The 14,369-nt window shown below is 43.6% G+C and overlaps 1 protein-coding gene across 1 annotated transcript in view; it reads right to left on the bottom strand.

Annotated features, from left to right (window-relative positions):
- The window catches only part of PRKAG2 (protein kinase AMP-activated non-catalytic subunit gamma 2), a 222,529-nt gene extending 213,709 nt beyond the window's left edge, over positions 1-8,820 (bottom strand). Inside the window, exon 1 of the mRNA XM_074869132.1 lies at positions 8,662-8,820. Coding sequence (XP_074725233.1) covers positions 8,662-8,763 — 102 coding nt within the window. The 5' untranslated portion in view covers positions 8,764-8,820. The remainder of the gene's footprint in view (positions 1-8,661) is intronic.
- Positions 8,821-14,369: the final 5,549 nt, after the last annotated feature.

Here is a 14,369-nt window from a genome sequence, read left to right as displayed (position 1 = left end):
TGTGCCACCAACTATTCAGAATGATAAAAAAAAAAAGACTAATGCTTCACAACTTCCAACAGTCACATGAACCACATGGAGGGTGTGATAATTAGGCACACTCATTGAAGTACCACTTTTGATGCTGAAAGTTAATAAAGTCTCCTCTAATTTATCAAATATCCTCAATCTTTGGTCTCTTGATCAGACTGCCAAGAGAGTCCTAACTTATTTTAGGACAGATCATGACTGTCTGTAGACATCAGACTGGAATGCTTTCACTTCACACTTTCAAAAAGCAAAAGGAAAAATACTTTCCATCACTGCTGACCTAGGGTGAGCTTGTACATGGATCCTTATGGGACAAATACCATAGAAAGAAGGTTGGGCTTATGGTTAAGATAAGTGAACTAGGTCTCAAGACTTCACGAGTCCAACTGTCATGCTCCTGTACAACATGGGGCAAGTTGCTTAAACTCCAACCATCTACTTGAATATCAGTACTGCAAGGACAACGTCATTTCTTCTCACCTGTCTCCAGTCTATAACATCTATCAAGGCTTTAAATTCTTCAGAGTTTGTCTTTTCTAACATACATACCTTTATGCATGCATAGACATCTAGCTCAACAGCATTCAGTCATGGATGGAAAGAACATCCCATAAGATGTTTCAGTGTTTCAATGTGCCACACTGACACTTTAAATGTTTATTCTTTGTGGACCTCAGGCTTCAGCCATTTATCAATGCAAAGCTTACATCAAGGACTCTCCTCTGCCCAACCTCAGGCAATACAGCAGATAGAGATTCAGACAGCTAGGTGATGATTTAGTGTTCTTCTCCCTGAACTGTCTTTCCTCATGCCTCTTGGTTTAGATCACACTTCCAACACAGAAGCCATGATTAATACTCAGTAACAGCAAATCCCCCTCTAATTAATTTATGCAAAAGGAATGACAATGCATGATGAAAACCACATTCCAGAAGATGCAATGCTCTGCTGAGAAGCTGGCAAACTCCCATATATATTGCGGTAGCACTGACTGAGCACCTTTTTTTATCTCTTCCTTACTGTCCCTTTCTTCCACAAGCTGTGTTGGGACTATTGTGCCTCCAGTTTCAACTTCCACTCCTGAGCATGGTTTTCCCAGAAGTCTTTACACTACATGGCAAAATCCAGTTTCATTCCCCAGATGGCCACTATGTTTCTGGGACAATATCCAACCAACTGTGGAGTTAAATTCAATGTGCCTGTGCAGTGGCTGAACAATATTTAGTCTCAAGGAGCTTTCACTTGCCTTAAATTCATTCCTTCAGAGCAATGAAGTTATGCAGTCTCCATCCTCGGAGATATTCAAAATCTGATAGGACATAGTCCAGAGCAACCTGCTCTAGCTGACTGCAGGGTCATCAGGAGGACTGGACTAGGCAATCTCCAGAGGTCTCTTCCAACCTCAAATACTCCGTGATTCTGTAAAAATGCTTGTTAGCAGTTACACCTTTTAAAGGCCAGATCACCAAAAGCAAGACAATACAGGCTTAGCAAACAATTAAATGCACAACTATTTAAAGGCATAGAACGGTCCTGAATCTGTGGAAACTTGTCAAAGATTATGGCTAGGTAGCAAAAATAGAGTCATCATGAAACACTTCAGGATTCTGTGCATAATTCCAGGTGTCCTTCCCGATTTCCATGTAAAGTCCATTCAAAGTAAGTGGCATGCAGGTAACAATTCATTTCTTCCACTAGACAGGCTATAGGCAATGCTAATGGCACCTGTTTAGTCCATCACATTCTTACAACTACACCTTTCCTATGGAGAGCCTGTCTTCATGGAAACATTTCTTCATGCTTGGATTCAAATTTTACCCCTGGCTCACCAAGTACTGATTTCTCTAATTCCACAGAAAACAGGTTTCCAGACTTTTCTAAATGAATCAACAGGCACATAGCTTCCACAAACCAGATCCACATTTCAGTCATTCATAAAAGACCACTAGTAAGTCTACAACTGAGCAGGAAAATCCTGTGTTTTGTAGTGCTGTAAGCCAGCACTCTGACCACTCAGATAGGTTTTTTTTCTTCAGCTTGCAGAAGCAGAGCATTTTCTTATTTTCTATGTTCCAGCAGCATTACCAACATGAAAAGATGACTGAAAATTGCACAATGCCTGTTGTGAATAAACGATGATAAAGGCTTCATAACATGGCAGGTAATGCTTATAATGCACACACTTCCTCCTAATGAAACTTCAGACCTATGAATGTGTTCTCCAGCAGCTTAAAAAAGGCATATAGCTCTATCACCCTGATTGCAAAAATAGAGTAAGTCTTCAGCTTATGACATAGGTTCTGTTTTTGGAGCAGAAGGTCACAGGCACCCTTTGCAATAATGACCATAAGGTCTGAACAATCACGATGTGTGATATAAATGACAACCATGAAACATGTACTGCAATGCATTTGCTATGCATCCCACTAAGTCATGCTTACATAATGTAATTTACTGTCATGCTAAATTATATGAAAATTTAAAGGACGCTATAGACCATTCTATGAATCCTCAATGTCAAACACTTAAGTACCATGTTATGTTTTAGTTCTCTGCTGTGTAAATAATTCTTTCATGCTTAAAGATTTCATATGTAGTTATATGCAAGCAATTTAAGAGAGACAGTATTACAGAAGCAAACACTAAACTGAAGCATTATATTCTAGTTTCTACAACTACATAAAGAACATAAAAATCATTCTGCAGCAGAAATTGTCATATACATCACCATTTCAACTCACTGCTAGTACTAGAAATAGTTCAGCAGTAGTATAGCACTATATCACCAAATCATCGACAATATTTTGTATTTATTGATGGCTTCTTATATTCTTGTGTCCTTTCCACGAGAAAAAACATCTCCACTCAAGATACATTCAAGTACCTTTTTCTTTTTGTCTTTGAAGACATGCATAACTCTCCCTGACTGTTAGGCCATAACACTTTCTCCAGTGTGTCTACAGTGCAAACAATAGTAGAAAATTGAGACAGCAGTCCTCTGCAACCAGATCAGGCCCTGAAAGATGGCTGTCAAAGCCTGATGATCAGTCTAGAGTAATGTAGCCCACAAAGGGGCTATTTCTATGCCAGACAGACATATTCTGTGACATGTCCTGTCTGCTACTGATGTCTTCCTTGATGCTTCATTTTTCTTGTAACCAACTCTGCTCTTTCTTTATTCCCTATGCATGGGATGCTTTTGATAAAAATTCAGCTCTTCATTAAAGGGATGAGAATTATATGTGATACTTCACTCAACATGAATGTCCACAATTTGGCCTACCAGCAGCCATGCTGGCACAGTTTTGGCTCCTTTCTACTCCCATTAGCCCTGCCAAGCCAGCACACAGACACACCAACCTACTTCCATGACTGTCCATATATCATCAACAAAATGATTGTTGAATCCTGTCTTCAGGATCAGATTCTGCTTTTGGTCACATCTGAGCAGCTCCCTTGAATGCAGTATGGTGCCCAGGTGAAACTGGGCATAAGCTGAACCTTGCAGGTCTGTGAACAGGCACTAGAACCTCCCCAGTGGAGATCACTACTTTCCACTTCACTCCTGATCCCTCTAGGAGCATGACATTTTCTTCTGTTTCAGTAATGCCCAATACAAGCACGGTGCGAGTAACCTTCCCTGAGGCCAAAAGTCTCACCATCCACATTTCCATGAGGTTCCTCCCACATTCATGACTTATTCTTCCAAGGAAATTCACATTCCTCTGAGCCCACAGTCCTCACAGGCTCACAGGTATAAATAAAGGAGTTTGGATGAGACCATTTAGGAGCAAAATCTCCTACCAGAAAAAGTGATGTTTAAAGAAGCAGCACTTTTCAATAAGCTGATGATCAGTTTGTGTTATGCCTTTAAGCTTCCTTAATATCAATGGCAGCTATTATGACTGCAGACATGAATCCTTTCTTTTTTCCTTCAGATAGATTCAAAGTGCAATCTCAACACCCCTGAGCAAATACCTCTTGCCCTTTCAGATCCTTAATATATCAGCTCTTTAGAGAAGAATCCAGATTTAAACTCCAAGGCCACAGAAGCTCAGGACAACTCAGAGTCTGCCCTATGAAAGCAAGGGGGAGGACAGTTGCAGATTTAATTTTAGGGAAACATTTCTCTCTCCTCTGTCTCCCTTTCCCCCCACCTTCTTCTCCCAAGAAAACAAACTTTTAATTCCTAAATCACATTGAAAGCTGATCCCCTCATCTCCTTTGAAAGAACTGACCAGCTTATTCCTCATCTCGAGCTTCCTACAGTGATCCGTAGACCAAAGTGCTGTTCTCATCAGCCCACCCAGCAATTACTAGGAGACAAGAAGCACCCTGCAAAAACTGTGACAGAACAAAATCATTTCACAGTGATTTATTAGGCATGCAGCCACTGATGACTTTGCAAGTGTGGAAAGCAAGATGGAGGGGCAGAGCCTGAGCCAGCACTGGCTGTCAGAACATCATTGTCATCTATCGGGTTAGAAATATTTAAGCCATCTGATGTTTCAGCCTGGCATCCTGACATAACAACATGCCTGGAAACAGCAATAAATTTGCACATTGAGGAGTTTGTTCAAAATCATAGAGGTTGACAAAGAAATGGGAGAAAGTGTGCAGAGATGTTTGTTTGTATGACATCGAAAATAAAGGATCATGATCTCCAAGAGCATCCTTCTAGTGCATCAACTCTGCTCTCACGGCTGAAGTACCAGAGGCAACAGCCGCTTCACTGAACTGAAAGATGTTTTTATATTCTTTTGGAGATGTTATTTTTCTCCTTATTGTGAAAAAAATTCTTTGTTCTTTTGAATAAAAAGTCACCTTGTGATGCATTTGGGAAAAATCCAAGGAAGTGCCAAGGTTCTGCAATTTTCACCTGCTGGGAGCAGCAGGTGCTTGGCACTTGCCATGGTGAAGCTCTTGAGACAGGTTCTGCCCTCAGTTGCACTAGTGTAAATACAACATAACTTTGCTGGCACTGACTGAATTATCCCAGATGAAATTCAAAGTAAGCAAAAGCAGAACCTCTCCTGGTTTTTTTGCTGCAACACAGGATTACAATGGTAACATTAACATTAGAACAGATCAATTTTGCAAGATGACAAAAGAACATACTGATCTCACTGCTGGGAGCTCCTACTCAGCAGACAATTGCGTCCCATCATAGAACAGAGTTTTTAAAATGTTCAAAGCAATGTGCAAGCATTAACTTTTAATGGCTTAAAAAGGAATTTTATAACGCTAATGTCTCCATAATACAGATGTGATGCATCTAGAGAGCAAAGGTTTCTATCCAAATCTGTAGCAGCTTTCAAAGATATTTGGACCAGAAATTTCCCTTTAGGCATCTCTAATTTCAAGACTCCGGAACGTGCTGCTGGGAAAGACAGAGGTTGATACGACCTCTACTTTACAAAGGCTCCTGCAATTATATTATGGTCCATCTAAACTACTAGCATGTTGATCAGTTGTGTATTTGCAAAGAAAACAACAACCAAAGAAACAAAAAAGTTGTTCCATCAGTCCAGCAATTTAGCAAATACTTCCCTGCCATGCTAACAGAATACAGTGGCCCCCACTTTACTCTTGGCTACTGAACGACAAGTTGAGAGCAGCTAGGAAACCCAGCTGGCAGTGGTCTACCACTGTTCCCAGAAGCAAGGGTTGGACACCCCTCACTTGTGCTGAAGGAGACTAAGCACAGAAAGAAGGTGAAAATAGAGTGTTTCCAGACTTTCTGTATCATGTCTTGTTCTTGCTTGAGAAAGATGTACCTGAGAAATGCCCTGGAGTGTTGCAAGATACAAAACCAGCTTTCTTAAATGGATCCATTTTTTCTTCACTGTCACAGACAAACCCAAAAAATAAAAATATGTGGGAGAGGGAAAAAAAGCATACAACTTCCTTTTCAGACATGCTTATTATTCCACAATCTTCTAACCTAATTGTAGCATATTTTGCATTATTCACCTGGGTTTTTTTTCACAATATTTGTCATTACTTTTTCAGCCAGCATTTCTACGTGACTAATAAATATGTTTTAGGATAGCCTGCATCACAACAGTACCTTTCTGTCCCAATGCTTTCTCTTTCAGAATTGACTCCTCTCTCCTTCCTACTCAGACCTTGTTAGTCCTTCTCTTGTTCCTAATTTGAAAATCTCAATGAGCAAGAATTACATGTCTCAGCAATAAACATGATCTCACAGCAACACAAAGAAGAGGATGAACAAAATAAAAATTACTGTCTGGTGAAAGCTCCCTTGACAACTACAGCTACACTGACAGGCGCCACTGAAATAATAGGAATGATGCTTCAAAACAACAGCCAAGAAAACGTTATGAAAGAGAAAAAAAAACAGTCTAAATGGATCTTTTCAAATGCAGATTCCACTGTCAAATGGGGAGAATGAGAAAAATGTTCTTTCTTATAGCACAGTCATATTTAAACTCTGCCAGATAACAGAAAACCACCAAAAATGTGAGTACAACCTGAAAGATCCTGGGCCCAATAGCCCATTCCAGGAATGTTAGAATGATGCAGAATGGAACAGAAGGATCATATACTGGGGATGGAGAGGAAGGATGGAAGATGTTACCTCATTACCAAATATTGAATTGCTTCCAACTGGGTGAACAATGAAACTCACATCAACTTCAGTGCCGTATCAGGCATTTGCAGGCTTGCATCTGAATAGCTATCACTATCTAGGTGACAAAATGCATAGCAAAGAAGCCAAGAGACTAATGAACATGAAAAGTTATGGCCTGCTACCGATGATGTTCCATCCAAGACAGAACTAAGGCAACACTCAGGAAGAAATGTTGTCTGTGGTCTTAGGAAGGCAATTAGGAAAAAGTATTAGCCTTCCTCTGTCACTAATGCTTAAGTGTGAACAAGTTACTTAGGCACTTTTTCCACCTTAGCTTCACAACCATAAAATGGGCAAAATTGCTGTAAGTACTGGTGCGGTCAGAGTTATCTGGTGGTCGGAAGGTATTTCAGAAGTACCAGATGGATCCTGTAAAATCCTGCAGCAACCACAACACCTCCCAAACTACCTGTGCTTTTCAGCAGGCAGAAAATGCAACTTCTTGGAGCAGAGGTGGAGATCCAGCTACAGAGAAGTTCTTGGCTAGACTGAGTCAGAGGTGGGGTGGCTATGGAAAGAGATGGCAGACAGTGGAGCAGGCAGGGTAGAAAGGAATAAGGTGCACAGGGTGAGTGGTGCTTTGGTGTGATACATTTTATTTTCTTGGTATTTTACATCCCTGTTGTGAAGTACTACTGGTAACATGGCAAAGGTTATTGCCTAAGAACTCCAGTCACAAATGCACAGGCAACACCCATGCTAGCAGAAACAGACCCTTTTCTCCTAGTACTGGATGCACTCAGAGCTCCAGAAGTTTGGCTTAGGCTCTTGGGCTTGCATTCCTCTCCAGAGAAAAATGAAATCTGCAGAATAGCCATGTACTTCTCCTCCATTTTATTCCACACATTCAAGACACCTAATAAATTTGCTTTGACTTCTTATTCTTCCCTAAAACAAAGGAAAAACTTAGATCCAGAAATATCTTTTCGCTCCCTGGTGGCCTGACAGAGACACATGTAGGACTGTTTCCCACTTTTATATAATGATGTTTAAAAAAAATAAATAAGTGGAAAAATAGATTGCACAGAAAAAGATACAGGGACTCTGCCATTTCTCACCAGAAGTACTGAAACCAAAAGCACATCGGGACTGAGAATAAAAACCTGAACAGTTACATAGATAACAAGAATGTCCTAATAGCAAACAGAAACAGTAATCAAAGTTTTGAAAGGTGTGTAAACTCTGAAGGCAGAGCCAGCCAGCCTTTTAGTACTCACTGGGAATAGAGAGAAACTTTTGGTCTAAGGTTATTCTGTAGCTATATATTACAGTTTCTCGCGTGTTTCTTTATAGCGAGAATACACAAAACAAAACAGAGTCAATGAACAGACTGCGTGGCTCACTGGTCTGCTCCACCACGGCAATACAACTGACCCTGCTCTTTCGGCAATAAACAGACTGCTTGTGTCCAAATCTGAGCGAGCTCGGGGTTCCCCAGCCCTGGGAAATTCAGATGTGGATTAGTCTTGAGAGAGAGAGGGAAGAGTCGGATTAAACACTCTGATTCAGCCACAAGGCACGGACAGTTCCCAGAGCCAAACCTGGGGATGTTGAGACAGGCATTTGGGGGTGAACAGACCTTTTGCTTCACCGTCCTGCGAGTCTGCGTGTGAACTGGATGAACCATACGGAACGGAGCCCACAGCCCAGGGCAGGGGAGCAGCGGTGCAGCCAGAGTTACCCTCGCTCCTCCGTGCCACGGCCAAGACACTGCACCCTGAGCATCCCGCACCTCGGGGGAGGGGGACAGAGCCCGGGGGAGCCCCCCGTGCTCCAAACCACCCCGCCCAGATAGGGGGGGGGGACACTTGCCTGTTGCACCGGCTGCACCCCCCAGCCCAGCAGCATCGCCCAAACCTCCGAGGCAGAGAACTCCCCTCCCCGCCTTTCGCTGCGCTACAGGTCAGAGAAAAACATGCCCCCGCGCCCGAGCCGCGCCAGCTGCCGGAGGGGACGAAGAGCCAGGAGCCACTTACGGGAATGTGCACTCGCAACATGAGTTTCTTCTGGCTGGAGCTTTTCCTGCTGCTGCTGCTGCTGGAGGCATCTTTCTTCTTGTCCATGGCAGTGCTTCCCATCCCTTCACCCAGGCGTGGTGTTGGGCGATGGATCTTGAGAGGGAGGCTCCTTTTCCACCTCTCCTCACCGTCCCACCGGCTGCAGTTACTCCAGGCTCCTTATTTTCTTTTTTCTTTTTTTTTTTTTTTTATTTAAATGGCCTTAGGAAATGGGGGGGGGGGGGGGGGGGGGGGGGAGGATGGGAAAAGCAGAGGGAAGGGGAGGAGTTTCTCCAGCTCCGGCCTTTAATCCCAGCAGCGAGGTGTCAGGGGGGGACCTTCTCAAGAGCGTGAGATGCCCGCTTTCTCACTCTTCCGCCCTTTCAAAAATATCCGGAGCATCCTGGGGGGGTGAGAAAGTTTCCTTCCCCTCGCCCAGACCGGCCGCACTCTCCCCGACACAGAGGGAAAAAAGAACAACAACCAAACAACCCCAAAAAACCACCCAAACCCGAAAAGGGGAAGGCGCTGGGGCGAGGCTGCTGGCGGAGCGGCGGCCGCGGGGGCCGGGCCGGATGCCCCGCGGCGGGCCGGCTCCGCGGGGCCCTGCGCGGGCGAGCGGTGCCCGGGGAGCCCCGCGGGGTGCCCGGGCGCTGCCGAGAGCCCCGGCCGGCTCGCCGGGAAGGGCAAACCCAACACAGCGCGACTTGCCTCCGCGGCGAGCTTCGCAGCTCTCCGCGCCCCACCGGCCCCTTCGGGGGTGGGGGGGGGGGGGGAATGGCGTTGCAGGGGAGAGGAGCTGGGGCTGTGCCCGCATCCCCCGGGCTGCTGGAGCACAGGGGTGGGCGAAAAGGCTGAATTTCACCGTGCCAAAACCGCCCAAAAGCGGCAGGGTTCCTTCCACACACACCCCCACCCCGACCTCCCGGCCTGATTTCTCACCTCCCTCCCCCCGGGATTTCTCCAGCTCCTGCCCTAAAGGAGAGTTATTGCGCCCGGCGGCCGCCCCTTCCCACCTTCCTGCTGCCCCGGCGCCCCTGCCCGCCCGGCTGCCTCTCGGCACAACCGCCGCCCCCCCCTTGCGCCGCGGAACTTGTGCCAAGCCCAGGAGGGCCCCACTCCACTCGCGAACATAGATTTTTCCGCTCCCGCCCCGCCGAAGAGCCTTCAAACGCGAATGCAAGTGGAGCCGAGCAGAGAGAGGCAGGTCGCACCCCGCGGGCAAACGATGTTGGCGTTACGGCGTGTCAGGAAACGAAAAGGTTTCAGAATCCGCTTCACCCGTGGCTGTGGCGGTTGCCGGCGTTTGGGAGCGCACCGCGCTGCAGCAACAGAGCAAAGCCCTGCCAGTGCCAGCCCTGCTGCCAGGCGGGCTCTCGGGGCTGAGGTTTTGGGGCAGCAAAGAGCGAGAAGGCTTTGCTTTAAAACAGCAAGTGGCCTTCATACACGTGGAAACAAACATACGCTCCGGATCAAAATAGGAGCCTCTGGTTTAGAAGTGACTCTTCTTCCCTTGACAATCTCTGCACCGTTTGACACTGTCTGAACTTGACAATTAGACCAAGCCCGATACAGCCACAGACCTTTGATCACATCACTTAAACACAAGTTTTCGCTGGGTCCAAAGCTGTGCGTGCATGCATTCATAGTCTACACCATAGTTACCTCTAATAAATCTCCCCAGATTCTATAAAACAATGATTTGTAAGCACTGAGGGGAGAAGGGGAAGTGTTTTCCACACAAACCTTCTCATCTTCTGAAAAAATACAGGATTGCAGTGGCTATCTTCACGAAATTGCAGAATTCAGATTGATTTCCCTCCTTATGGAAGTCTCGGGATTTAACAGATGCAAAGCTAGGTCAGCTATAAACCCTGTAGCCACTTCTCTAAACCCATACAGAATCAAACAAAAAGACGAACCTTCTTCTTTAGTGTTCTGTATAACTGTCCTATAGATTCCTACAGGACATCATGGAAGCAAACAGACCCAGAAATGAGACCGCAGGGGTTAACAACATTCTCACCGAATCAGAAAGGGATATTAATGGCACATGGAGAGAGGAAGCAGAATTCTCCCAGACGGTAAATGGCCTCTGGGGCAGCCTAGGAGTCTCCCCGTAAAAGAGTGGGTCTGTAACACCTGCTTTCGCCCAACGTTTATATAAACTTTTCTGCCAGCAAAATGCTGCTGCCAAGGGATATGAGATTGACTGACCCCTGGAACCAATAAGCGAGAAAATTACTAATAAACATGTCTATCAAAACACTGTCACGACGTTTTTCATTGCTAGTATGGTCTTGAAAGTTAAAAAATGAGAAAGAAGAGGTAGAATTTCTTTAGAAGGATTTTAGCTGTAGCTATCATAAGTAAGCAGATTCCCTGGCTGTTCTTTATTGAATTAACAAACATTTGAGGTTTTCTTCTTGTAGACTATTTATATGAATAATGGTGGATAATGTAAAATAAGTTTCAGGAAGTAATATAAACACAGTATGACCAAACACCCAAACCTAAAAAAACCCACCCCATTAATTAGCCTCCCCCTCCATGATATTGCCTTAAGCATATTTATAACTTTAATAATACCACAATGTGGGGTTATTATTATTATTAGTCTCCTTTGATCCTCTAAGATCCCAAATATGACCTTTGATCCTCCAGTCCTATTTTTAAACTTTTCATTGTAGCTCTGAGGATTAGGGACACACTTGAAAAAAACCCCAAAACCAAAGCCAAAATCCCCCTACAGCTGATAGACTTCAGGAGCTTGACTCCCCATAAAATCAAGTGTTAATAAGATCCTCCTATAAAATAAAGGAATCACCAATTATTTCAGATAGTAAGGCATCATGTTTTTATCCTTCTTTTTTTTTATCTTTTGGGGACAAGTGCAGCAATCATACAAACAAGCAACTTCATAAATATTTTTAATGAGACTTAAAATTATTTTTTCCATGCTAAATCCTGTCAGTTTGTCTACTAACAACCATATTTTCAGAGGCATGTAAACATCTAAATTACTAATTTCACAGACAAATGGGTACCAAAATACTTTTGAGAATAACACCCTAAGTACTTAGAGGTTTCATGCACCCTCAGAGGGGGAAAGCAGAAGAACATCTCAAACACACCAGACACATTTTGCCTCACCCTAATACCACCTAAATGCTCCCCATTACCAAGCCATACCTGTAACTCAACAGAAGTAGCACGTGCATTTTGGCCTACCACCCTTCACAGTGCTTGCCCTAGTTATTCCTTAAATACAGGTTGAGTCAATTCTTCCATGATAAATTCCCAGAGTACATTCCTAAGTTTATAAAATAGCCATAAAATTTTGCTTTGAGCCTTGGTTGTATCGATTGTAGCTGCCATAAGTAAAATAGTATGTCACCAGCTAACTTTCTGTGCTGAAATTTCATGTGCAATATATGGAGATTTTTTTAAGACTTTAAGTGAAAAAGTGTGTCTAAAAAAAGTGGTGCATGGGCAGAATTATGTGAGTTGCTGGTGGTTTTAAATCTTTATTAAAATAAGCATTTGTTGCTAATGCTTTAAAGTTTGTTGTTAGTAATATTGCCAAGCACTTATGTATTTTATTACAGAAAAAAAAATCTATGAAAATAACTATTGTTCTTTCTCTTCAGACTACATGTATTAATCTGACTGTGAGCATATCATGTAGATTTTTCACACATGCAATCTATAAATATTTTTCAGCCATTAAAACCTGCAGAAGTCCCATTTTTGGGGAAAATTTCCCACTATAAATAATGCCTCTATTACACCAGGATAAATATTGTAATTTCTGAGATCAACCACATTATTTTTTCCACATGTGTATACACATACATTCTTACTTGGGCCTCCCAAACCTTTTTAAAACATTTCCAGGATTTAAAGACAAATCCTTGAAAATCAATATATTTTGAAATCCAGATGCCCAAGAACTTGTTTGGTATCCAGTATCCCAGCATCTACTACACTTCATCACTGCTAATTTTCTCTTTATTTTCTTCTTACGCTAACTTCTGTCCACAGTGGTCTCTGCAGTTCCTCTTCCACCTCTCTGCTCTGCTTCACATTCCACCGCTTGTTCTCATCCTTCTATTTTTGTTCTTCATCTTTCTCTGTTCTCCAGTTTGCCATTCACTTTCCTGAGCATGCATAAAGTTGATTGTTCAGTTTCTGTTCAACACATTTATGAGATTGAATTCAAGGCTGCTACACAGGGCTCCTTAACTTAATCAACAGTACAATGTAATTAACACCATGCAGTATTGGGATGCAGTAGTCCCTGCACAAGTCTTTTCTGTGGAGGCCAGAGAGGGGACACCCCCCTACAACTGTCTGTCTGTACTCACACTCTTGCCTGCTACACGCTGACACTGCACAGTGCAGGGAGCAGTTTTCAAATCAAGTAGAATATGGTCAACATGCAGAAATATCTGCAGACAGCTAAATTGCATTGTTTGCAGCAAAACTGCAATTAAAATGGTTTTCTGTGAGGAAATTTTCAGGGGAAATTGCAAGGCTGTCAGGAAAGCCTAACTGGCTGAAGTAAGGTGAGATAATGAAGTTAATGAGAGGAACTTCTGATCTGCAGAAGGTCCCCAGGAACAAAACAGCAGCAAAGACTGATAAATGTTTATGCTGAAGGAGAGAGGTTGTGCGGTCAGGTGGCTTTGTTTCCTCTCCAGGCTGTCAGACACCTTCTGGTACATGAGTGGTTACTGAAATAAGTTCTCTCTGGTCACCTGAAGCCCAGCAGCACACGGTTGCTGTTTTAAAGCTGTGTGCTCTGGTTGAGCCATTCTGCCTTACAGCTCTCTCCCTCTTGCTTACACCATTTTTGCTGGTGTGCTGGTCACTCCAGAGCCGTGGCACTGATTCACCCACTGAGACAGTGAGATGCCTTCTCATCCAGACCACAATGCAGAGGAGAGGAAGTAAGAGAGAAGCAGTTTCACAGGAACTTTCTAGGCTGTTTCTCTAATTTAATCTGACTGCTAATTTCTCTCCAAACATCCAAAGGCAGGGGCAGTTTTTTGAGTTTTCTCTCCTAAAAGTGTCTCAGTTGCAGATCTTGTGCAGCTTGACAGTTGATCCTGGGTATCAAAAAGTTTCAGAAGTCTTCATTTGAAATGAGTAGGGCCATGCAATGGATTAATTTGATGAGTAGAGAGCCACAGCACAGTTGTCATGGGCACTGGTTGCAAGGATTGGCAGGAGGTTCCTGTTCTGCCAGCTGCAATGCTTGTTTCACTATCTCCCATCTTCACAGCTCCACAGCCATAGTCCTCCAGCAATTGCCCACATACTTCATAGTACTGACACCCCAAGAACAGATGCAACCACAGTAAATCAGATGGGTGCGTGATGATGTGACCTGAACCCCGTTGCGTGGTTCACGTTAGTGCCAGTACTGTACTGTAGACTATGGTGACAGGTTAGTTCAGATTCTCATTTGCATCACTATAGTGTAAGAGTAAAATAAGAATAATACTCTCAGTGTCATCTCTGCATAGAAAGTAAGTGTCTGGGAGACCTGATTAGGTACAAAAATGAAAAACACATTTTCTTTTTTGAACCATGACAGCTTGATAAGAGACTTTGAAGCCGATTTTTCAAGGTTCATGCAAACCTCCGTTGGTTCTGAGAGCCAGAAGAGCCTTCCAATGAAC

This window comes from Strix uralensis, chromosome 1 (genome assembly GCF_047716275.1).
Source record: "Strix uralensis isolate ZFMK-TIS-50842 chromosome 1, bStrUra1, whole genome shotgun sequence".
Lineage (NCBI taxonomy): Eukaryota > Metazoa > Chordata > Aves > Strigiformes > Strigidae > Strix > Strix uralensis.
Note: the sequence above shows the minus strand (reverse complement) of the source record. Positions and strands in the feature narration are given on the sequence as shown.